We start from the raw sequence: 25,490 nt of genomic DNA, 5'->3' as shown, positions 1-25,490 counted from the left end.
TTTGGCATCTTTGGTCCTCCTCTCGGAAGCTTGGTTTCTTACCTATAAATATAAATCAGGGATGAGGCTGGTCTTCCTGGTGGTCAGTTAGGACTAACGAAGAAATATGTTAAATTTCCCGGCATGGGGCCATTGCTGCCAACACGGATGGCTTTCTGTGGGTGTGAGAAAAATATCTTTAACTCATTCAAGTATTTCAACTGTCTGCTGAGTGGTCCAAGTACTCTGAGAGTCTTCTGTGTTCAGGAGAGGGCAGTGCACTGTCTTAAGTTCATTCCAGTGGTGCTAAGTCTGGACTTTACTCCCTGCCCCTCAGAACTGGGAGGATGGTCACTCTCGGAACGGCTGGTGTTGCTGGGAGACAGACTCTGGGTAGGTCAGGTAGATGGGGAAGGAGCAGGCAATCTCTTTTTTCTATCGAGATCAGCTGTGGAAGAGTCAGAGCTGAAGGAAACCAAGAGATGACCCAGTCTTATCCTCTTATTTCACATATGAGAAACGGGGGCCAGAGAGATGGAATAGATGGCCAAGGTTATCAGATTGAGGACTGAATATTCCTGTTTTGTCTACCAGGGTATCCGTTGTTTTCATCACACCAAAATGTGCTCTTGCCTCATTTTCTTTTTATTTTTTATCATTTTAAAAAATACGTATTTATTTGGCCACACCGGGTCTTAGTTGCAATGTGCAGAATCTTTAGTTGAAGCATATGGGATCTAATTCCCTGTCCAGGGTTTGAACCTGGGCCCCCTGCATTGCATGCTTGGAGTCTTAACCACTGGATCACCCAGGAAGTCCCTCATCTTCCATTTATGCCCTTCCTTTCTGCCTTTTCCCCCACACTGATCGCCTTGCAGGCCTCAATGCCCTGTCCCAACAGTCACTTCTTCAGGCTCCTGCCTGCTAGTCTTCAGGTGCGAACACAGAACTCAACTGCTAAAATCTTCATCGATGGAAACCGAGAGCTGAGTCAGCAGCTCAGAGCCACGGCCGGAGCAAACACAACCTAGCTAGCTGATCAGCAGGGCACAGAGTGGGGGAGTCAGGAGGTCATTCCGGATGCTCTGGCCTGATGGGGCTGTTGAGTGCCTGGAGGGTGTCCAGAAAGGAAACAGTGGGTGGGGTAAGAAGTGAAGATGCCTAGGAAAGATGAAAGGGTTTGTGCTTATTGCTCTTGGAGAGGAAAAAGCTGAGCATGGCGTTCAGATAGAGTTTCAAATGTAAGACCAGCTGTAACACCTCCTCCCTGAGGACAGAACAAGCAATAACGTAACAGCAGCCTGACGGTTTAGGCTGCAGAGGTTTCTGGAGAGTTACTCAGGGGGAGTTCTAAAAACCCTCAGTGTCCAAGCTACACCCTAGGACAATTCAGCTGAATCTTCAGGGTTGGCAGTTGGGCCTTGGTGAGTTTTTAATATTTCCTGGGTGGTTTCCGTGGCCAGCCCATGGCTGAGGACATATGGTAAGGGTGAAGGTAAATCTCCTTAAGTGCTAAGGGTCGCATGATTTAGAAGAGGACCTGTTTGTTGTTATTTTTCGGTCCCTAAGTCATGTCTGACTCTTTACGACCCTATGGACTGCAGCAAACCAGGCTTCCCTGTCTAGCGCCATCTCCCAGAGCTTGCTCAATATCGTGTCCATCGAGTCAGTGATGCCGTGTGATCTGACCTTCCTCCCTGGAAATGCTGTCAGCAGATAACAGACTCTCAGCTCTGTGGGTGTTTAGGACAGAGCCTGAGTTAGAGTCAGGTTTCAAGGTTGGAATTCCTTAGGCTGGGCCCAGACTGTAAGTTTATATGTATGCTATATACAGGATGTATTGAACATAGATAGCCAGTAAGCTCTGGAGGAGGGCATGGCCACCCACTCCAGGATTCTTGCCTGGGAAATCCCATGGACAGGGAAGCCTGCAGGGCTGCAGTCCAGGGGGTCGCAAAGAGTCAGACACGACTTAGCGACTAAACAGCGAGCAACAGCGACAGCACCTCTGTAATGACTCTGCGGCGGTCAGCGCTGGCTTCGCTTCCCAGGGGAGGACCCTGTGCTCCTGCGTTAGGTGTCTTCCCGTCGGCAGGCCCTCCATGAAAAGCACTGCATGTCTGACACTTTCCCTTTGCCCTGAAAGCCCCCAGAGCTGCATCATGCCCGGGGATCCTTACATTGGAGCTTCCCTGGTGGCTCAGATGGTCGAGTCTGCCTGCAACACAGGAGACCCGAGTTCCATCCCTGAATTGGTCGGGAAGATCCCCGGGAGAAGGGAATGGCTACCCACTCCAGTATTCTTGCCCGGAGAATCCCATGGACAGAGGAGCCTGGCGGGCTACAGTGCATGGGGTTGCAGAGTCAGACACGACAGAGTGACTAACACTTTCACCTTTTTCTCACATTGCAGCTGATAGTAATCTGGCCAAGTGGTGATCTGGCCCTACCTACCCCAGTTCCCTCTCTAGTAAAACTCTTTGTCCACGTCCCCTAAAGACATCTTGCTTGCTGTGGTCTCACGGGCCTTCCTTTCTGTCCCCCCTGCCCGCCTGGCCCCTCAAGACCTCACTCCCACCTCACCGCCTCCACACAGCTCTCAGCTGCACACCCTCTCGGCTGACCTTCTGTGATTTGATTCAGCCCGTAGTCCTCCTGCCTGTGTTGTTCTCTAACTGCTTCCGGCACGGGAGTTTGTGTCTCCTTAAGGGGAAAAACCTTCATGTTCTCTGTTCCCGTGAATATCATAATGCTGAATACACACCAAGGGGCCCCCACAGCCCCTCACAGACAATCGTGGGGGGTGATCTCCCTCCCACCATGACCAGTGAACCACACATGTGCTCCTGGTGGGCGTTGGCTGGCCAGTGCTGACATAGCATGTCTGAAGGGGCCCTGTCTATTTTTCTCTTGTTTGGAGAAACCAGGATGGGGGAGAGAGCAAATCATAATCTTTTTTAAAAGTTTTATTTTAAATTAATTTCAGGCTTATAGAAATGTTGCAAAAATAATACAGAGTCTCCATATACCCATCACCCAGCTTCCCCTCATGTTCACAAATCACGTAACCGTGGTGTCGTCTCTCAGGAAGTTACCATTGGTAGAACATGATTGAACTAAACTCAAGGCCTTTTCACATCAACGTCCCTCTTCTGTCCTCATCCCACCCAGGACCCCACCCATCACCCACTCTGCACTGAATCATTATCTCCCCTTAGTCCCCTGTCCAGAACACTTTTGAAGAGTGAGTGGCCACTTATTTGGCCCAATGTCCCTCACTTTGGATTTGTCTTACATTTTCTTATGAGTGAAGAACAATTTTGGCAAGAAAACCACAGAACTGTTGTGTCCTTCTTAGTAACTGTCTCAAGCAGTTCAGGATGTGAATATTGATGTTTTATTACCTTGGTGAGTAAGAGTAAAGTCGCTCAGTCATGTCCGACTCTTTGCGACCCCGTGGACTGTGGCCCACCAGGCTCCTCCGTCCATGGGATTCTCCAGGCAAGAATACTGGAGTGGGTAGCCATTTCCTTCTCCAGGGGATCTTCCTGACCCAGGGATCGAATCCAGGTCTCCCACATTGCAGGCAGACACTTTAACCTCTGAGCCACCAGGTAACTCCCACTAATTTATTGGGGGATCTTGTCTACAAACTTCCCTGATAGCTCAGTTGGTAAAGAATCTGCCTGCAATGCAGAAGACCCCAGTTGATTTCCTGGGTTGGGAAGATCCCCTGGAGAAGGGAAAGGCTACCCACTCCAGTATTCTTGCCCGTCCATGGACCATATAGTCCATGGGGTCACAAAGAGTCAGACATGACTGAGCAACTTTCACTTGTGTACAAAAATTATCTCACTGTCTAAAGCTGATTTTCTATTTCTCTCTTTCCTTCTGGATTTAATCATTGGAATTCCACCATCTGGAAAAGCTGGCCTTCCTTCCCCATTTATTTGTTTAGTAGAGTATTTATTTCTGTTAGTGTGAAATCATGACTATATTTTATTCTTTGGGTTATAATCCAGTACCATCGTTTTTCATTTTCTTGCTCAAATTGTTCCAGTTTTAGCAAACCATGATTTTTATTTTCATTTATTGGGCTTGCTCCTTTCTTCCCTTTCAGTATGATCTTTGAAAAGAGATCAAAAAGGTCAACAGGAATCAAAAAGTTCCCTCCCCCCTGCAGTTAAACATGACTATGCCCATTAATTCACAGAAGAGAGGAACCTACCTCTTCCTTTGCCAACCCATTCCAATGTTGAAACCAGCGCTGCTCAGAAATGTTCTTTCTGAAACAAATCACGCTCCTTTTAAAACTGATTTGCTCTTCTTTCATTCCGAGGAGAGACAAAAAAAAAAAAAAATGGGGGAAACTAGGTCATGGCATGTTGGTGTTTAAAAAGACCAGAGTCAATCTGATGGAGGACCAGGCCTCCCGGGCTGCTCCTCCAGAGTTTGTTTCATGGACTCTGTTCTGGAGCCTTGCTCATTTGTTAGGGGCCTTACTGTGTTGTGAGTACTGCTTGCTGATGAGTAAGGATGGGAGTTCATGAAGACAGGTCTTTTTGCGTGAGTTTGCAGCCTCCCTGGGAGGACCTTGTGGTCTACTGCTGACACACTCAAGTCAGATGGACGGATAGGCGGGGAGAGGAGAGAGGCAGAACAAACAGAAGAATAATCATCTCTGAGAGGCTCACTGGAGTTTTTGTGATGCGATTCCGAGGTCTCGAGGCAGGTGGGGGAGCCTGGTGGGCTGTCATCTCTGGGGTCGCACAGAGTCGGACATGACTGAAGTGACTTAGCAGCAGCAGCATCATCTCTGATTTACAATTGTTTCTGGCATGGCTGTACAATCCCACTCCTTGCATCCCTCACACCCCCTGACTTCTGTCCAGCAGAAGCCGACTTTGCTCAGGGGTCTTTCAGCCCCGTCCCCTTCAGGGCATGTCCCTGCTGACCATGAACACTTCCTTAAGGGTAAATAAGGGCTGGCTGGGTGTTATAGGCCCTTTACACATACTCAGATCTCCTAGAAGCTCCCACAGCCTTGCAAGGTAAGGAATATTCTCCTCTTTAAAAAAAAATTTTTATTTTTATTGAAGTATAGTTGATTTACAGTGTTTCAAGTGTACAGCAAAGTGATTCAGTTATACATATGTATACATATATATATATATCTTTTTCAGATTCTCTTTCATTATAGGATATTACAATGTACTGAATAGAGTTCCCTGTGCTGTAGGATCTTGTTTGTTATCTACTTTACATGTAGCCGTGGGTATCTGCTAATCCCAGTCTCTTAGTTTATCCCTCCCCCTCTCCTTTCCCTTTTGGTAACTATAAGTTTATTTTCTGCGTCTGTGAGCTCATTTCTGTTTTGTAGATAAGTCCATTTGTGGGATTCTTTTGGTCTTTGTAAAAAAGATCTTTATTTATTTATTTATTCAGCTGCACCGGATATTAGCTGTGGCATGTGGGATCTTTAGTTGCGGCATGTGGGATCTAGTTCCCTGACCACAGGTCACACCCGGGCCCCCTGCACTGGGAGTGCAGTCTTAGCCATTCCACATCTAGGGGTGTCCCTGTCTGTCTTCTGTCTGCACTCATGCTCAGTCCTGTCCAATTCTTTGCAACACCTGGGACTACAGCCCACCAGACTCTTCTGTCCGTGGGATTTCCCAGGCAAGAATACTGAAGTGGGTTGCCATTTCCTTCTCCAGGGGATCTTCCCCACCCAGGGATCAAACCTGCATCTCCTGTGTCTCTTGCATTGCACGCAGATTCTTTACCCTAGCTAAGTTCATTTGTATCATATTTCAGATTCTGCAGATAAGCGATATCATATTGTATCTGTCTTTCTGTCTGACTTACTTCACTTGGTATAACTACCTCTAGATCCATTGGATGCTCCTCTTCATCTAGATGAGAAAACAGGACTTTTAGAGATTGGACACCTTGCTCCCCACAGCAGCCTGGGAAGGGTCAGAAGCGGGACCCAGACCCTGGACGACCTTGGCCTCGGAGCCGGGAGCCGGAGCAGCCCTGGGCACACTCAGCTTGTTTCCCTGGTCCCTGGTGGGGCTGGGGCTCCCGACTCCACCCTCTGCTCATCTCCTCCCCGTCAGTCCGCTCCTGCACCATGACCCGGGTAGGGCTTTGCTTTGCTGTGAACCTTGGCACATCCTTTTCTGTGATAGTTTAGACAATTATTTAAAATTCTAGCACATTGTTTAGAAATTCAAGCAATACTAAAGCTTAAAAAGCAGAAGTGGAAAGTGCCTCTTCATATCGCCTGACTCCAACCCTACTCTCCAGATGTAACTACTAACAACCGGGCAGAAAATATTTCTTCAGACTTTTCTGTATGCGGATAAGTGTGTGTGTGTGTGTGTGTGTGTGTGTGTGTGTGTGTGTTTGGGAAGTATTTCTAACTGGCCAAAGTTTATAATCTACACATCTTTATTCTAAATCACTGTCCATTCTAAGTCCTAAGTTGCTAAAGGGTAAGATAAATATGAGTTTAAGTTAATCTACACAGCACCTGACCAAAGAAACACCTACTCTTGGTGGATTTATGGCAGCCCTTGAGTCTAGAGTGAGAGAGAGAGAGAGAGAAGGCGGGATCCCTCTCGAGAGACCTGAGGTCACCCAGGAGGAGGGTGCTGCCTACCAGCTCGCACTCGAGGGTGAGCGAGGGTGAGCCTTTGAGCTGAGGGGAGGGGACAAGGGCGGAATGTGGGCTGGGCCAAGTTTAGAATTACAAGTGCCAGAGGAGTGGGAACCACACTTTAAATAGCCATCACCTCCCCGTCCCCCAGATAATTCTTCTCCCCTCTGACCGGACCTCTGGCAGCAACTACACTAAGGTTGGTGCTCTTTTCTTCTCTTTTTCTCTGGGTGTCAGACTTCAGGTGGGTTGGATCCATAAGACTTACATTTTGGGGATCCTCTCCTAGAAAATATGACATTTATGTGTGGTACTCAAAGACTAGCTATTTTCTTGACTTTCTGAAACTTTGATGGCTGCTGATTCAAGGACCAATGTAACTTGGAGAAAGAGGACCCCAGATGAAAGGGGAAGACATTTGGGTTTACTTCTAAGAAAATGAAGGCTCTCTGCTCTGAGACAAGATTGAAAGTTGAAAGACCATAAAACAAGATAGAAAGAAAATAAAAATTCAAGTGCCTGTTATACTATGAAGTGCTTTCATATATGTGTGTATGTGCACATATATATACATGTATATATATGCACATGTATATAATATATATACATGTATGAAATATATATACATATATGTGTATGAAATACATGTATATATATATACATCTCTTCATTTAATCCTCATGGCTAAGTGTATCCTGTCATGCCCCTATATGAATCCATCAAGAGTAGATGTCTCTTTGGTCAAGTGTTGTGTAGATTAATTTAAACGCATATTTATCTTACTGTTTCACAGCTTAGGACTTGGAATGGACAGTGATTTAGAATAAAGATGTGTAAATTATAAAACTTTGGACAGTTAGAAAAACTTCCCAAATACATACACACACACACACACGCACACACACATCTGCATATAGAAAAGTCTGAAGAAATATTCACTGCACGGTTGTTAGTAGTTACATTTGGAGAGTAGAGCTGGAATCAGGAGATGAAGTGAAGAGACATTTTATAGACAAGCAAACCGAGGCTCAGAGTGATGAATTCATTTCCTGGGAGTCGGGTGGTCTCTGATGCAGAGCTATGGTTTGAATCCAGACTTGCCCTTCAATTGCATGATGCTGCCTCTGCTAATCAACGTGGCTAAGAGACCTAGGATAGGCTTCTGTTCTCCTGGGGTCTGCGGGGGATAGAGAAGTGAGGGGGGTAGTGTTTAATCATTGGAAGACTCCCATTAGGCCCAGAACCTGCACAAGAGGCGACCATCTCAGAAGGACTGGGGAAGCTTCTGGGGACCAATGGCTTGGGTTTCTCCTTCTTAACCCACAGTCTCTGGAGCCCGTTCCCTCATTTATCAAATAAGCAGCACATTCCTGACCTCCCTCTGGCTTTCTGGATCCCCTGGGGCAGCCCCACTGGGGAGACAGACCTGCAGGAGGCTCTGTGGCCAGATGGGGCTCTTGTGAGAAAATTTTGTTCCCAGGAACTTTTCTGGGAGGGGGTGCGTAGAAAGAAGCACATGAATCCACTTCTGCAGAGAAGAGACCGCTGTATACAATCCGAGATACTTACATTAGACTTGCTGCTAAACCCACCAGCCAGTGTAAGCAAGGGAGGTAGCTGAACGAGCAGGACGTCGTGGGGTCAGGTCCCGGCTGTGCTACATGGCTGCACACATGTCATCCAACCTCTCTGATGGGCAGCTCCCTGCTTACAAAGCAGAGGGAACCGTCACATCCCGGGGCCGCGTGGACTGAATGACATAAAGGCATGTAAAGCTCCTGGCCTACAGTAGTTGTTCTCTGAACATGACCACGTCCAATCTCACCCTCAACCCCAGTTCGAGTCTAGAATAGGGGCGGGCAGGGTGTAGCCTTCAGCTCTGCGTTCATCTTATGTTGTCGTCTCTGTGGTAACGGAGTCCTGCGCTGGCATCACCAGAAAAGAAAAGGAGCCTACGGGTCGTCTTCCTCTTATGTTGCTCTCAGAGAGAGATGCAGGGCTGACCTGGGAAGGTCAGCTCATCTTACTCAGAGTTCCTGGTTCTACTCAACCTTTCTCGTCTTCTTGCAAGGATCTAAAAAAGCTGACTTTCACATTCCTCTTATAAAATAAAACATGTTTTTGATGAAAATGTAGAAAATATAGATAAGGAAAATATCTCTAAAACCCATCTGCTGAGAAAGAAACATCTTGGTGAATATCCTAATTTTCATGCATGCAAATACTTTATAAGGTATTTTTCTCAGGGTCATCTTGCACGTGGTCTATTTTGTAAGTGTTTGCACTTCACATTTTGTGAACACCTCTTTGTTTCTTTCTTCTGCAGCACAGTTTTTAATGATTATATAGTAGTTCACTGTCTGAGCCATAATTTATTAACCTAGTTACCATATTTGAACATTTTTATGTACTTTCTAATTTTTCATGGTTTTAAGCATGAACATCCTCAGTGCTGAATGTTTGCACAGAGTCACAGTTATCTCTGTAGGGTAAATTCCCCAAAGGAGAATCGGTGGCTTAAGGGTACATACAAATCCCATCCCTTAAACTATCCTTAAACATGGAATAGAGAGACTGAGGTACATGTTTATGCAGATGAGGCTGGTTGGAGGGTAGCAGAGAGAACTCAGACAGCCCCGGGCAGGTGAGCTCCCCATGTCCACAAGCCCCCACCTGAGGCACCTTCTAGGGGTGCAGTGTCTGTGCCTCAGAGTCAGTGCCTTCTTACTGAAGCAGGAAGAGAACATATACGCTCAGCCTTTACCAACCAGACATGCCAAGGGGGGTGTGGGTCTGCGGACAGCAGCAGGAGTCACTCTCCTCCCTGGCACTTTTCCTTTGGAAATTTGCTGGAAGGGAAAGGGGAAGCTTTCCCTCCAGGCACCGCTCCCCACCCCCAGCCCCCAGCAGTAGCACAGCGCCCTGCTTGTCTTCCAGGGGGAATGGATAGCAGGGTCTCGGGCACCACCAGTAATGGCGAGACCAAACCAGTGTGCCCAGGCCTGGAAAAGGCGGCGGAGGATGGTGCCCTGCAGCGAGAGCAGTGGAGCAACAAGATGGAGTTCGTGCTGTCCGTGGCTGGGGAGATCATTGGGCTGGGCAACGTCTGGAGGTTCCCCTACCTCTGCTACAAAAACGGGGGAGGTGAGTTCACTTGAGGTGGGCGCGGTGGGGGAGACCTGTGCCTGCCTGGCGCCTCCTGCCTGGGCAGTGGGTGGAGGTTTCCTGCCTCTGTTACAAAAACAGGGGGAGGTGAGGGTCACCACACCCTTCACCCCTGCAAGGCTGTCTCCATCTCCTGCACCTACTGCACTCTGGGGAGCCCCAGAGATGCATAGGATGCTGGAGTTGGAAAAACCCTTAGAAGTCGCTCAGGACCCTGCAGGAGAAGCACCTGGATGGGGGTGACTTCCTGGGTGCCCATGGTGGCAGCAGAGAAACACAGGTGTGGTCTGGGACCAAACGGATGGGGGTTTGGATTCTGGCTCTGCTACTCACTCCCTGCGACCTGGGGCAAGCCCTCGGACCTCAGGTGGGCGCTGTGAACAGAGACGGTTCTTCCTGCCCCTCAAGGTGGTTGTCAGGACTGGAGGTTGTGGGCAAAGGGCCTCAGAATCCATGGCTGTGCTGAGGGCAATGTTGGCACCCAGCTGTCCCGTGGTCTCGAGACTCTGCAACCAGGGTCGCCTGTCCCGCACCACACCCCTCCCCGCCCACATCACGTATCACCTTTGATCCCAGTGACTCTTCTTTTATAATTTTCCCACTGAAATGTTTGTATGGGATGGGGAGCATGGACTCCAGTTCCTTTCTGGATCCTTCCTGCCTCTCAGGCCCTGCAGTGATCCCACTGTCTCCTTAGCAATGCGGGTTGCTTTCCCACCATGGACTCTCTTTTAGGCACGCCCACACTTTGCCAGGTCTCTGGGGAGCCCCTGAGGGATTTCTCAGGTGCTGAAGGCCTCTGGGAAGAGCAGTGGGTTCGGAAGGTCTCCTCGTCGGTGGGTAAAGCTTAGCGGGACTGGGCTCCCACGGCTGGTTTTGGGGGCGGGGTGGGGCTGCAGTCTGGGCTGGAGGAAGGGAAATGCTGAGGTAGATCACGGGGAAAGACTGAAGGGGTAGGACTTTGTGGGCCACGAGGACTTTAGGGGACCCTAATGCAACACTCACCCTTGGCGGGGGCGTGGGAGCCTCCCCGTGCCTGAGCCCAGTCGCAGTGGTTTTGGGGAGAGAAAGCCCACAGCACAGAGTAGGGGTGGGCGGTCAGGAGGGAGGCGAATATAGAGAAGCCCTGAGCCCATTCGTACTCTCAGGATGGTGGCAGCTGGGCACTGGCCCAGGGACTGGAGGTTAATTTGTATTTTCCCAGAGCAGGTGGGAGTGGGCCGGTGTGTTCTCCGTCCCCCAGACTCTCTGGCCGGCAGTCTGAAGCTGCAGGACTTTGCTGGGTCAGCTGGCATCTCTAGGGAAGGCAGGAGGTCCCCGCCCAGCGCTGGACCCTCCGACAGCTTGTTCAGACCCTTGGGCCCTAGGGAGTTTGGATTCGGCTAGTCCGGGGAGGAGGAGGGGTGGGGGGCTAAGCCGGGCCTGGGGCTCTGTGTCTGGACCCGGTGACCAGCTTAGCTCCTCACACGGCAAGAAGATTAGGACGTGAGCTGCTTTTCGCAAGCCGCTCTGGAATGGGACCGCGAGGTTGGCCTGGGAATTAGCAGGACTGGCACGAAGAGGTGGGGGAGGGATTCTGGGGTCTGTGGGGACCCCTGCACTGAGGAAGGGAAGGAAGGGGGAGGGGCGGCCAGGGCAGGAGCACAGGGTCATCCTGTCTACGGGAGGCGTCCCCCAGTAGGTTTGCACCTGAGCTCTGCTTCGGGGGCCCACACAGGTCTGTGTGGCCTGAGGATGTGTGGCTGTGTCTCAGAAAAGGAAACGCAGGCTGGGATCACGACCACAGCCCCTGATTCTTCACTGAAGGAGCGGGGGTGCAGAAGTAGGACGTGGCTGCCTCCTCCCGGGGCAGGGCCTGCCCTCTAGCATGCTGGTCCCAGGAGCTGTTTTGGGGTCCTGGGACCATCTGCAGAATCCTGACGCCATCCCCCTTCCTCCCATCCCTTCTCCAGTGGGGCGCCAGGCCTCAGGCTTCCTCTTCTCTTTCCTTGACGGACAACGGCAGCTGGAGGAAGTGCACTGAGGGGCTCTGGGGCTGGAGGCTGATGCCCAGCTTTGCTCTGAAGGCCCTGAGTCACCCAGGGTCAGCAGGTGGACACATGGGTGGTGCCTCTGCTGGCGTGATGAGGACCTGCCCAGGACCTGCCGGGTCTGTGCAGGGACCCAGACAGGCCAGCTCTTCTGGTTTCTGGTGTTCCCAGAGGTTCACCCTTTCTGTACTCTTCACCCCTCCTGGGCCCCTCAGAGCATAGACTCCACACTTTGTCTCGTCATCTTGGTCTGGAAGGGACCAGACATCTCCTTATGACAAGGCCCTTCACTGCCGACATGAGAGAGCAGACGGGGAGGAGGACAGAGGCCTCCTAGGTAGGTTTGATCCCCTCCTCCCAGTTCAGTGTTTTTATTTAAACCCATGGCCCTCAGATCAGGGCTGGGACTCCCAGGGGATTTGAGGATGGTTCTGAGCAGGTTCTGAGGATGCTGAGGTCGTGGTGTGAACCCCCCCCGAGGTCACATGTGCTATCAGCCTGCCTCTGCTGGGTGCTTTCTCCAACTCACAGCTGCAAATAGCTGCTTTTGTGCTTGGAGGGAGGACCTTATTGTTGCTAATGTTTGTTGGTTGGGGAGCTCAGGGAGGAAGACGTCCCCAAAGCACAGCATCAGTTCCATACTAAAAATGCAAGTGCTGTCTTTGGTTCCTTCCAGCTTGGATGTTTGGTAGATCCGATTAGAAGTGAGTCCCAGAGCAGGGGAAAGGCTGAGGTAAGAATATGATGGAGGACAGGTCGACAGTGAAACACGGTAGCTAAAAACAGAGACGCTGAGAAAGTGGTGTGAAGAAACTGAGTCCGGTGGCTGGGACTTGGGCTTTCAATGCAGAGGATGTGGATTCAGTCCCTGCTTGGGGAGCCAAGATCCCACATGCCTCGTGGTCAAGAAACCAAAGCACAAAACAGAAGTAATATTGTAACAAATGCAATAAACACTTAAAAAATGGTCCACATCCAAAGAAAAAAAAAAAGAACTTAAAAATAAATAAATAAAATATAGAATCATCACCCAACAGAAGATGGGGAAAGAAGGGGTGCCTTCTAGGTAAGTATGCTCCTTGCTGTCCAGGCATTGCGGCCAGGCCACCCTGAGCACTTGCCCCCACCCCCGGCCCCTATGACTTTCTAGAATCAGGCCAACCAATGTAAGTCACCCAACGGTGGTCACACACTGAGAACGTGCCACCTGCCAGGAACTACTCTGAGCTGTGGTGATAAAAGGGAAGCAGAACAGACCACCTCCCTGTTTCTGTGGGGCTTTCATTCTGGGTGTGGGTGGGGGTGAGACAGACGGTAAACTCAGTAAACAAGAAAGTGTCACCGCGCATCAGAAGTCGCTGAGCATTGCAGGAGCAGGGGCGGGCAGCCGCACTGAGAACACTTGAATGACAGCTTCTGGGGTGGGGGTGAGACCCGGTCTTGGGGATATTGGAGGTGGGGAGTGCACCCTGGGCAGAGGAAACAAAAGGCCTTAGAGCAGGTGGCTGTCTGGTGTGTCTGGGGAGTCAAAGGAGGGGAGTCACTGTCGGGGGTGGGTCATGCAGGGCTTGTCAACCACTGTGAGGTTTGGCTTTCACTCCAGGGATGGGGAGTCAGGGCAGGGGTTTGAGCAGAGCGGCCAAATCTTACACTTGAACACAATCTCTGTATCTATGGTGCTAAGAACTGATGGCAGAGGCATCAGGCTGGAAGCAGACCAGTTGCAAGGCTAAGAATCTTGAGGTCTCTTTGCTGTCCTTTCTCACATACCTGCTGACTCTACCTGAATACCCAGATCCCGGTTGCTGCAGAACCCGGGACTTCAGCTGGAACCTCTCCTGCTCCCTGGACTCTGGGCTACCAGCATTCTGAGTTCCCCAACACCCAGGATGCCTGGGGCCGGAGACGCCAAGTGAGACCACAGCAGAATGTGCCACTGCTGAGCCACTCAGAAACCGGGATCTCAGAGGGAAGGCTGTGGGGCAGGGGTGCAGCCAAGCAAGCCCCAGCTCTAGACATCTAGACCAGCTCTAGGGAGAGATAGCACATAGAACACCAATGCCACAGGTGTTAGACGGCCCCACTGTGCCCTGAGAATGTCCGTAGACACTAAGGAGCAAAGAGAGACAAGGAGCGCATTTCTTCACGGAAGAGTCATGGTTACGTTATTAGTACTTGACGACTGGTTACCATTTTTAGTTAGTGACTCAGTGCCAAGTACTGGTTCAGTAGTGCTGATGACAGCGTGTGATACTTCATGAATGCTCGCTGCTGTGTTACTCATGTGGAACATTTAACAGTTTGTCTTTTAAAAAAGTGTCACCTGGAGGGACTTCTCTGGTGGTTCAGGGGCTAAGACTCCGAGCTCCCAGTGAAGGGGGCCTGGGTTTTATCCCTGGTCAGGGAACTAGATCCCACAAGCTGCAACTAAGACTGAGTTGCCAAGCAAATATATAAATTTTAAAAAAAATTGTCACCTGGAACATGACAGGTGACACCACAGAATGTGCTCTTACTGAGAAGGATGTCTAGCAGAATGGTTCTTTTCCAGGATGGGTGTGTGGTCTCTGGCATCCCATGGGGGACGATGCCAGGACATTTGAGAATTGAGGGAGGAGATTGAGTGGGCTTTGGGGGAGCAGGTAACCGTGACTCTATTCCCCTTCTCCAGGACTGGATATGTCTTGCAGGGGTGGTGGTTATGGCTCAGGTGAGGAAATAGGCAGTGTCCCCAGGACTCCCTGGTGGGCACACAGGTCCCCTCTTGGGCTCCATCCCTTCTCTAACTCCCTCCCCAGTTTGGGGCCAGTGACTCTGCCTGGTGGGTGTAGACTTTGACCCTTATGGCCAGCTGCCCAGGTGCTCAAGGAGGCAGAGGAGGAGGGGAACAGACTGACCACCAGACCCGGTGCAGTTAAACACTGGCTTGGTTTATTGGGAAAGAGCAGGTGGCATAGAGATGGGAGGAGGGGCTTGGAAACCCCTCTCCCGGCCCCCCACTCTCTCTTTGCTCTCTTGCTTTGATGTTTCTAACTCTCAGTGGTGACAGTTCGTTTCGGCTACTGGATTCTCTCTCCTAATTCCCTCCTCCTGCCCAGCGAGTCTTGGACTGATTTGTGTACTTACTTGCCTGAGTTGTTGATGATCTTTCTTTGCCCTTATACTCACCAAGCGTCTCCCTCAGTGCTTGAATTATGCATGGACTACATACCAAGAGACTTGGAAGGCAGAGAATTGGAGGAGTTGATTCCTCACCACCAACTTTTGTTTTAGCAATTTTAGTATGGTATAATTGGCTTACAATAAATAGCACACATTTGAAGTGTACAGCTAATGAGTTTTGCCATAGGTATACACCCCTGAGACCATCACCACTATCAAGATAATTAACGGGGACTTGCAGGTGATCCAGTGGTTAGGATTCCAAGCTTCCATTGCAGGGGGCACAGGTTTCATCCTTGGCTGGGGAACTAAGATCCCACATGCTACATGGCCTGGCCAAAATATAAATTAAAAGAAAAAAAATTGTGAATGTATCCATGACTCCCCCAAATTGCTTCCTGACCCTTTCTCCCACCCCCAACCTCTGCAACCCCATCTCAGTGCAACCACAAACCTGTTTTGTTTTTTAAAGATTTTTGATGTAGACCATTTTTTTTTAATGTAGATCATTTTTAAAGTCTTTATTGAATTTGTTACAATATTGCTTCTTTTTTTTTATGTTTTGTTTTTTTTGGCGAAGAGGCATGTGGAATCTTAACTCCCTAATCAGGAACTGAACCTGCATCTCCTGCTTTAGAAGGTGAAGTCTTAACCACTGGACCACCAGGGAGGTCTCTGTTTTTGAAAGATGTAATTATTTCCAGCTTTACTGATTTATTACTGATACATAATATATGTAAGTTTAAGGCATACATTATGATTTGATACAAGTATATACTGCAAAATCATTACCACAATAAGGTTAGTTAGCAATTCCATTCCTTTATATCATTACTTTTTCTTGGTGGTGATAGCTTTTAAGATCTACGCTCTTAAGAACTTTCTAGTATATGAAACAGTACCATTTGCGGTAGTCACCACACTGTACAGTTCTATCCCCAGGAAATGTTCATCTTATAATGAACTGTGTACCCTTTGATTATCTCCCCATGTCTCCCACCCCCAGCCTCTGGCAACCACCATTCTACTCTCTGCCTTGATGAATCTGACTATTTTGAGATCCCACATATAAGTGAGAACACACAATATTTACTTTACTTTCTCTGTATAAATTATGTCACTTAGCATGATACCCTCAAGGCCCATCCATGGTTGCAAAGCATGGTACTTCCTTCTCTCTTATGGCTGAATAATACCCTACTCTGGTGTGCTGTGATTCATGGGGTCGCAAAGAGTCGGACACGACTGAGCGACTAAACTGAACTGAACTGAACTGATACGTATAGCACTTTCTTTATCCATGCTGTCCCTATACACTAGTTTGCATTCCTTAGACTTTTCTTAAATGGAATCATGATTTGGCTTCTTTGACTTAGCGTAATTACTTTGCGATTCATCCGTCTTTTTCATGTCTCAGTAGTTCCTTTCTTGTTATTGCTGAATAGTAATGTAGCTTAGTCAGTAAAGAATCCACCTGCAATGCAGGAGACCTGGGTTCAGTTCCTGGGTCAGGAAGATTCCCTGGAGAAGGGAATGGCTACCCATTCCATATTCTTGCCTGGAGAATCCCACGGACAGAGGAGCTTGGCAGGCTACAGTCCATGGGGTCACAAGAGTCGGACACGACTTAGTGACTAGACCACCATTCCATTAGATGGGTGGACTGCCATTTATCTCTTCTCCTGTTTATGGACATGTGGGTTCTTTCCAGGTTTTAGGTATGACAGATGAATCTGCTAAGAACATTTGTGTACAAGTCTTTGTATAAACATATGCTTTCACCTCCCTTGAGTAAACACTTAGGTGTGGAATGACAGGATTATATGGTAATGCACCTTTAACTTTTTAAGAAATTGCCAAACGCTTTTCCAAAACGGTTGTGCCATTTTACATTCCTGCTAACGGTGTATGCGGGTGCCAGCTTTTCCACATCTTCACCAATACTTGGTCTTTCTTTCCTTTTACTTTTTTTTGCCTGCTCCACGCACATGCAAGGCTTGTGGGATCTTAGTTTCCTGATCAGAGATGGAACTGCAGTCCCTACATTGGGAGCGTGGAGTCTTAACCACTGAACTGCCAGGGAAATTCCTGGTCTGTCTTTTTAATTTTTCTAATTGGTGTGTAGCATTACCTCATTTTTTAAATTTATAATGACTAATGATATTGAACATCTTATGTGCTTATTTGCAACTCACGTATTTTTTTTTCTTTTCTTTTTTTTTGGTGAAAACCTGTTCAAATCTTCTGACCATTTGAAAAAAAAAAAGGGTTGTTTGTTTTCTTACTGTCTTAGCCACTGGATCACAGGGAAGTCCTTCTTTTCTTTTTAATTACACTTTATTGAGTTATGACTGACTTACAAAAAGCTGTACACATTTAACATATCAACTCAATGAGTTTTGAGGTAAACACACACCTGTGAAACCATTCCCACAGTCAATGTCATAAACATATCCATCACCTCCAGAAGTTTCCTTTTGTCCTTTTTTTATTTTAGTTTTTTGTGATAAGAACACAATATAAGATTCATCTTCTTAGCACATTTTTTTTAATTTATTTTTTTTAATTGAAGGATAATTGCTTTACAGAATTTTGTTGTTTTCTGTCAAACCTCAACATGAATCAGCCATAGGTATACATATATCCCCTCCCTTTTGAACCTCCATCCCATCTCCCTCCCCATCCCACCCCACTAGGTTGATACAGAGCCCCTGTTTGAGTTTCCTGAGCCATACAGCAAGTTCCCATTGGCTATCTATTTTACATATGGTAATGTAAGTTTCCATGTTACTCTTTCCATACATCTCACCCTCCCCTCCTCTCTCCCCTTGTTCATACATCTGTTCTCTATGTCTGTTTTTCCATTGCTGCCCTGTAAATAAATTCTTCAGTACCATTTTTCTAGATTCCATATATACAATACAATATTTATGTTTCTCTTTCTGACTTACTTCACTCTGTATAATAGGTTCTAGGTTCATCCGCCTCATCAGAACTGACTCAAATGTGGTCTTTTTTATGGCTGATTAATACTCCATTGTGTATATGTACCTCAACTTCTATATCCATTTATCTGTTGATGGACATCTAGGTTGCTTTCATGTTCTAGCTATTGTAAATAGTGCTGCAATGAACAATGGGATATGTGTGTCTTTTTCAATGTTGGTTTCCTTGGGGTATATGCATAGGAGTGGATTTCTGGGTCATATGGTGGTTTTATTTCTAGTTTTTAAGAAATCTTCATACCGTCTTCCATAGTGGCTGTGAAGGAAAGTTGCATGGCTGGAAGTAGCCTGGAGTTAAAACTCCCCTCCAGGTCCTCTCCACCATTCTATGCAAAACAAAGAACTCTCTCACCTGAAGAAAAAATGGACATTAGGTTGATTACACCCAGCTCCCACCCAGTCCAGCCTCTGTCCAATTTCCAAAATTCCTTTCCCCAGCCGTTTAAGAGATAACTACTCAGAACAACCTTGGAGAAGAACAGGCCCCCTTAAGACAGTAACTTTGCACGTACATGCCTATATATACTTATTCATTTCTTAGTTTAGTGCAGCAGCTCGCTAATCTGACTGCTGCCCCTTCTTGCTTCATTAAAGGTCATCTGTTCCTATAAAGTGCTAGTCTCATTCTTTTTCTGAACGTCGCCTTCTCTAACTCTTACCCTATAGGCTGTATCAATTTACATTCCCACCAACAGTGCCAGAGGTTCCCTTTTCTCCACACCCTCTCCAGCATTTATTGTTTGTAGACTTTTTGATGAAGGCCTTTCTGATTGGTGTGAGGTGATATCTCATTGTAGTTTTGATTTGCATTTCTCTAATAATGAGCTATGTTGAGCATCTTTTTATGTGTTTGTTAGTCATCTGTGTGTCTTCTTCGGAGAAGTGTCTGTTTAGGTCTTTCCCCCACTTTTTGATTGGGTTGTTTGTTTTTCTGGCACTGAGTTGTATGAGCTGCTTGTATGTTTTGGAAATTAATCCTTTGTCAGTTGTTTCATTTGTTATTATTTTCCCCCATTCTGAAGGCTGTCTTTTCACCTTGCTTATAGTTTCCTTTGCTGTGCAAAAGCTTTTAAGTTTAATCAGATCCCACTTGTTTACTTTTGTTTTTATTTCTGTTACTCTAGGAGGTGGATCTAGAGGATCTTGCTTTGATTTATGTCATCGAGTGTTCTGCCTATGTTTTCCTCTAAGAGTTTTATAGTTTCTGGTCTTACATTTAGGTCTTTAATCCATTTTGAGTTTATCTTTGTGTATGGTATTAGAAAGTGTTCTAATTTCATTCTTTTACGTGTAGCTGTCCAGTTTTCCCAGCACCATTTATTGAAGAGGCTGTCTTTACCCCATTGTATATTCTTGCCTCCTTTGTAAAAACTAAGGTACCCATAGGTGCATGGGTTTATTTTGGGTTTTCTGTCTTGTTCCATTGGTCTATATTTCTGTTTTTGTGCCAGTACCATACTGTGTTGATGACTGTAGCTTTGTAGTATAATCTGAAGAGAGGAAGGTTGATTACTCCACTTCCATTCTTCTTTTTCAAGACTGCTTTGGCTATTCAGGGTCTTTTGTGTTTCCACATGAATTGTGAAATTTTTTGTTCTAGTTCTGTGAAAAATGCCATTGGTAATTTGATAGGATCGCATTGAATCTGTAGATTGCATTTGGTACTATAGTCATTTTCGCAATATTTAAGGAACATGGAATATCCTACCCATCTGCTTATGTCGGCTTTCACCAGTGTCTTATAATTTTCTGTGTACAGTTCTTTTGTCTCCTTAGGTAAGTTTATTCCTAGATATTTAATTCTTTTTGTTGCAATGGTGAATGGCATTGATTCCTTAATTTCTCTTTATGATTTTTCATTGTTACTATATAGAAATGCAAGTGATTTCTGTGTATTGACTTTGTATCCTGCAACTTTGCTAAATTCACTGATTAGCTCTAATAATTTTTGATACTATCTTTAGGGTTTTCTATGTACAGTATTATGTCATCTGCAAACAGTGAGAGCATTACTTCTTCTTTTCCAATCTGGATTCCTTTTATTTCTTTTTCTTCTCTGATGGCTGTAGCTAGGACTTCCAAAACTATGTTGAATAATAGTGAAAGTGGACACCCTTGTCTTGTTCCTGATCTTAGGGGGAATGCTTTCAGTTTCTCACCATTGAGAATAATGTTTGCTGTAGGCTTATCGTATATGGCCATTACTATGTTGAGGTTTCATGAGAAATGCTGGACTGGAAGAAACACAAGCTGGAATCAAGATTGCCGGGAGAAATATCAATAATCTCAGATATGCAGATAACACCACCCTTACGGCAGAAAGTGAAGAGGAACTAAAGAGCCTCTTGATGAAAGTGAAAGAGGAGAGTGAAAAAGTTGGCTTAAAGCTCAACATTCAGAAAACGAAGATCATGGCATCCGGTCCCATCACTTCATGGGAAATAGATGGGGAAACAGTGGAAACAGTGTCAGACTTTATTTTTCTGGGCTCCAAAATCACTGCAGATGGTGACTACAGCCATGAAATTAAAAGACGCTTACTCCTTGGAAGGAAAGTTATGACCAACCTAGATAGCATATTCAAAAGCAGAGACATTACTTTGCCAACAAAGCTTCGTCTAGTCAAGGCTATGGTTTTTCCAGTGGTCATGTATGGATGTAAGAGTTGGCCTGTGAAGAAGGCTGAGTCCTGAAGAATTGATGCTTTTGAACTGTGGTGTTGGAGAAGACTCTTGAGAGTCCCTTGGACTGCAAAGAGATCTAACCAGTCCATTTTAAAGGAGATCAGCCCTGGGATTTCTTTGGAAAGAATGATGCTAAAGCTGAAACTCCAGTACTTTGGCCACCTCCTGTGAAGAGTTGACTCACTGGAAAAGACTCTGATGCTGGGAGGGATTGGGGGCAAGAGGAGAAGGGGACGACAGAGGATGAGATGGCTGGATGGCATCACCGACTCGATGGACGTGAGTCTCAGTGAACTGCGGGAGTTGGTGATGGACAGGGAGGCCTGGCGTGCTGTGACTCAGGGGGTCCAAAGAGTTGGACACGACTGAACGACTGATCTGATCTGATCTGATGTTGAGGTAAGTTCCTTCTGTGCCCATTTTTTGAAGAGTTTTAATCATAAATGGGTACTGAATTTTCTCAATGGCTTTTTCTGCATCTATTGAGATTATCATATGGTTTTTATCTTTCAATTTGTTAATATGGTATATCACATTGATTGATTTGTGTATATTGAAGAATCCTTGCATCCCTGGAATAAAACCAACTTGATCATGGTGTATGAGCTTTTTGATGTGTTGCTGAATTCTGTTTGCTAAAATTTTGTTGCAGATTTTGCATCTGTGTTCATCAGTGATATTAGCCTGTAGTTTTCTTTTTTTGTGTTGTCTTTTTCTGGTTTTGGTATCAGGGTGATGGTGGACTCATAGAATGAGTTTGGAAGTGTTCCTTCCTCTGAAATTTTTTGAAAGAGTTTTAGAAGGATAGGCATTAGCTCTTCTCTAAATGTTTGATAGAATTCTCCTGTGAAGCCATCTGGTCCTGGGCTTTTGATTTTTGGGGAGATTTTTGATCACAGCTTCTTTCAGTGTTTGTAATTGGGTTGTTCACAATTTCTATTTCTTCCTGGTTCAGTCTTGGAAGACTGAACTTTTCTAATAATCTGTTCATTTCTCCCAGGCTACCCATTTTATTGCCATATAGTTGTTCATAATAGTCTCTTATAATCGTCTGTATTTCTGCATTGTCTGTCGTAACCTCTCCTTTTTCATTTCTAATTTTGTTGATTTGACTCTTCTTTTTTTCTTGATGAGTCTGGCTAAAAGTTTGTCAATTTAGTTTATCTTCTCAAAGAACCAGATTTTAGTTTTATTAATTTTTACTTTTTTTTCATTTCTTTTTCAATTATTTCTGCTCGGATCTTTATGATTTCTTTCCTTCTACTAATTTTGGGGGTTTTTTTGTTCTTCTTTTTCCAGTCATTTTAGGTATAAAGTTAGGTTGTCTATTTGATGTTTTTCTTGTTTCTTGAGGTAGAATTGTGTTGCTATAAACTTCCCTCTTAGAACCGCCTTTGCTGCATCCCATAGGTTTTGAGTTGTCGTGTTTTCATTGTCATTTGTTTCTAGAAATGTTTTGATTTCCCTTTTGATTTCTTCAGTAACCTGTTGGTTATTTAGAAACGTGTTGTTTGATCTATATGTGTTTGTGTTTCTTACAGGTTTTTTCTTATAATTGATATCTAGTCTCATAGTGCTGTGGTCAGAGAAGATGCTTGATATGATTTCAATTTTCTTAAATTTACTGAGGTTTGATTTGTGACCCAAGATATGGCCTATCCTGGAGAATGTTCCATGTACACGTGACAAGGAGATGTATTCTTCTGTATTTGGATGGAATGTTCTGAAGATATCAGTGAGATCCATTTCATCTAATGTATCATTTAAGACTTGTGTTTCCTTATTAATTTTCTGTTTGGATGATCTGTCCATTGGTGTGAGTGGGGTGTTAAAGTCTCCTACTATTATTGTGTTACTGTCAATTTCTCCTTTTATGTCTGTTAGTGTTTGTCTTATGTATTGAGGTGCTCCTATGCTGGGTGCATAGATATTTACAATTGTTATGTCTTCCTCTTGGATTGATCCCTTGATCATTATGTAGTGTCCTTCCTTATCTCTTGTAATCTTCTTTATTTTAAGGTCTATTTTGTCTGATATGAACACTGCTACTCCAGCTTTCTTTTGCTTCCCATTTGCATGGAATATATTTTTCCATCCTCTCACTTTCAGTCTGTATGTGTCTTTAGGTCTGAAGTAGGTTTCTTGTAGACAGCATATATATGGGTCTTTTTTTTCCTTTTCTTTTGTATCCATTCAGCCAGTCTGTGTCTTTTGGTTGGAGCATTAATCCATTTACATTTAAAGTAATTATTGATATATATGTTCCTATTGCCATTTTCTTAATTGTTTGGGGTTGATTTTGTAGATCTTTTTTATTCTGTTGTATTTCTCGACTATATAAGTCCGTTTAATATTTGTTGTAAAGCTGGTTTGGTGATACTGAATCCTCTTAATTGTTGCTTGTCTGAAAAGGTTTCTATTTCTCCATCAGTTTTGAATAAGATCCTTGCCGGGTAGAGTAATCTTGGTTGTAGATTTTTCCCTTTCAGTACTTTAAATATATCCTGCTATTCCCTTCTGGCCTGCAGAGTTTCTGCTAAAAGATCAGCTGTTAAGCATTTGGGGTTTCCCTTGTATGTTACTTGTTGCTTCTCTCTTTCTGCTTTTAATATTCTTTCTTTGTGTTTAGTCTTTGTTAGTTTAATTAGTATATGCCTTGGTGTGTTCCTCCTTGGGTTTATCCTGTATGGGACTCTTTGTGCCTCTTGGATATCATTGACTATTTCCTTTTCCATGTTGGGGAAACTTTCAACTATAATCTCTTCAAAAATTTTCTCATATCCTTTCTTTTTCTCTTCTTCTTCTTCTGAGACCCCTATAATTTGAATGTTGGTGTGTTTTTATATTGTCCCTGTGGTGTCTGAGACTATCCTCAGTTCTTTTCATTCTTTTGACTTTATTCCACTTTTCAGAAGTTATTTCCACCATTTTATCTTCTAGTTCACTGATTCATTCTTCTGCTTCAGATATTCTGCTATTGATTCCTTTCAGAGTATTTTTAATTTCAGTAATTGTGTTGTTTGTCTCTGTATGTTTATTCTTTAATTCTTCTAGGTCTTTGTTAATTAATTCTTGCACTTTTCTCCATTTTGTTTTCAAGACTTTTGATCATCTTTACTATCATTATTCTGAATTCTTTTTCAGGTAGTTTGCCCATTTCCTCTCCATTTATTTGGACTTCTGGCACCCCACTCCATTACTCTTGCCTGGAAAATCCCATGGATGGAGGAGCCTGGTAGGCTGCAGTCCATGGGGTTGCTAAGAGTGGGACACGACTGAGCGACTTCACTTTCACTTTTCACTTTCATGCACTGGAGAAGGAAATGGCAACCCACTCCAGTGTTCTTGCCTGGAGAATCCCAGGGGTGGAGAAGCCTGGTGGGCTGCTGTCTGTGGGGTCGCACAGAGTTGGACACGACTGAAGTGACTTAGCAGCTGTGTTTTTAATTTGTTCCTTCATTTGTGTAGTATTTCTCTGCCTTTTCTTTTTTTTTTTTTTAACTTATTGTGTTTGAGGTCTCCTTTTCCCAGCCTTCAAGGTTGAATTCTTTCTTCCTTTTGGTTTCTGCCCTCCTAAGTTTGGTCCAGTGGTTTGTGTAAGCTTCCTATAGGGTGAGATTTGTGCTGAGTTTTTGTTTGTTTGTTTTTCCTCTGATGGGCAAGGCTAGGTGAGGTGGTAATCCTGTCTGCTGATGATTGCATTTGCATTTTTGTTTTGTTTGTTGTTTAGATGAGGCATCCTGCACAGGGTGCTACTGATGGTTGGATGATGCTGGGTCTTGTGTTCAAGAGGTTTCCTTTGTGTGAGTTTTCACTATTTGATACTCCCTAGGAGAAGTAAATGGCAGCCCACTCCAGTGTTCTTGCCTGGAGAATCCCAGGGACGGCAGAGCCTGGTGGGCTGCTGTCTATGGGGTTGCACAGAGTCGGACACGACTGAAGCGACTTAGCAGCAGCAGCAGGGTTAGTTCTCTGGTTGGGTCTTGGAGTCAGTGCTCCCACTCCAAATGCTCAGGACTTGATCTTTTACGACTGTTGCTAATGGGTGGTACCAAGGGACAAAAGCTTGAGGTGATCTGGTGGAGCATCTCTCAAAGCACACTGCAAGCTCAAGTCAGAAGTCACTCAGGTGAACTCAAGCCAATTCCTTGACTTCTCTGTGCTTCAGTTTCCTCACTGCCTCAGCCACTCCCAGCAACTCAAGAAATACACTTTTGCTTTGTCTAACCACTGAGATTTGGCAGAATAATAGGTACTACAGCGTAGGTCTAACCTATTCTGATGTATACAGAAGTTGAAACAATCTCCTCAGAGCAAGAATAGGCATATAGGCTCGTTCCTGGCAGCAGAACCTGCAATGCCTTGTTAACTGGTTCCTGCCCTTCAGCATGGCCCCCCAGAGAACTGTCAGACCCATGGATGAGAGAGCCTCTGCAGAAGTCCAGGAATCCAGTTGAGTAGCTCCGTCAAGCAGATATAGGAACCTTCACTTGCTGCCGGTGGCAGGTGTTCCAGAAGTTTGTGTGTCCTGTTAGCTGGTGTAGCCCCTCCTCCTTCTTAGCACAATTTTAAGAAAGCAATTAGATATTGTTCACTACAGGCACTGCCATTACAATAGAGCTCTAGGACATATTCATTTTAGGTAACAGAAACTTTGTACCCTTTGACTAACACCTCCCTGTTTGTCCCCTCCTCAGACCCTGGTAATCACTAATCTATACTCTGCTTCTGTGAATTTGTTTCAGACTCCAGAGGGTATTCTAGATAGGCTATCATCCCCCCCTTTTTTTTTTTTTTCGCC

The 25,490-nt window shown here is 45.6% G+C and overlaps 1 protein-coding gene across 3 annotated transcripts in view; it reads left to right on the top strand.

Annotated features, from left to right (window-relative positions):
* The first annotated feature begins 6,778 nt into the window (after window positions 1-6,778).
* SLC6A13 (solute carrier family 6 member 13) overlaps window positions 6,779-25,490 on the top strand; it is a 41,510-nt gene continuing 22,798 nt past the window's right edge. For all 3 annotated transcript variants that reach the window (XM_070790320.1, XM_019960158.2, XM_070790318.1), the window contains exons 1-2: window positions 6,779-6,842; window positions 9,581-9,787. In XM_070790320.1, the coding sequence (XP_070646421.1) occupies window positions 9,586-9,787 (202 nt within the window). In that variant the 5' untranslated portion in view covers window positions 6,779-6,842; window positions 9,581-9,585. The remainder of the gene's footprint in view (window positions 6,843-9,580; window positions 9,788-25,490) is intronic.

The sequence above is a fragment of the Bos indicus genome, chromosome 5 (genome assembly GCF_029378745.1).
Source record: "Bos indicus isolate NIAB-ARS_2022 breed Sahiwal x Tharparkar chromosome 5, NIAB-ARS_B.indTharparkar_mat_pri_1.0, whole genome shotgun sequence".
Lineage (NCBI taxonomy): Eukaryota > Metazoa > Chordata > Mammalia > Artiodactyla > Bovidae > Bos > Bos indicus.
The sequence above is the reverse complement of the archived record's forward strand: the minus strand, read 5'-3'. Positions and strand labels throughout refer to the sequence as shown.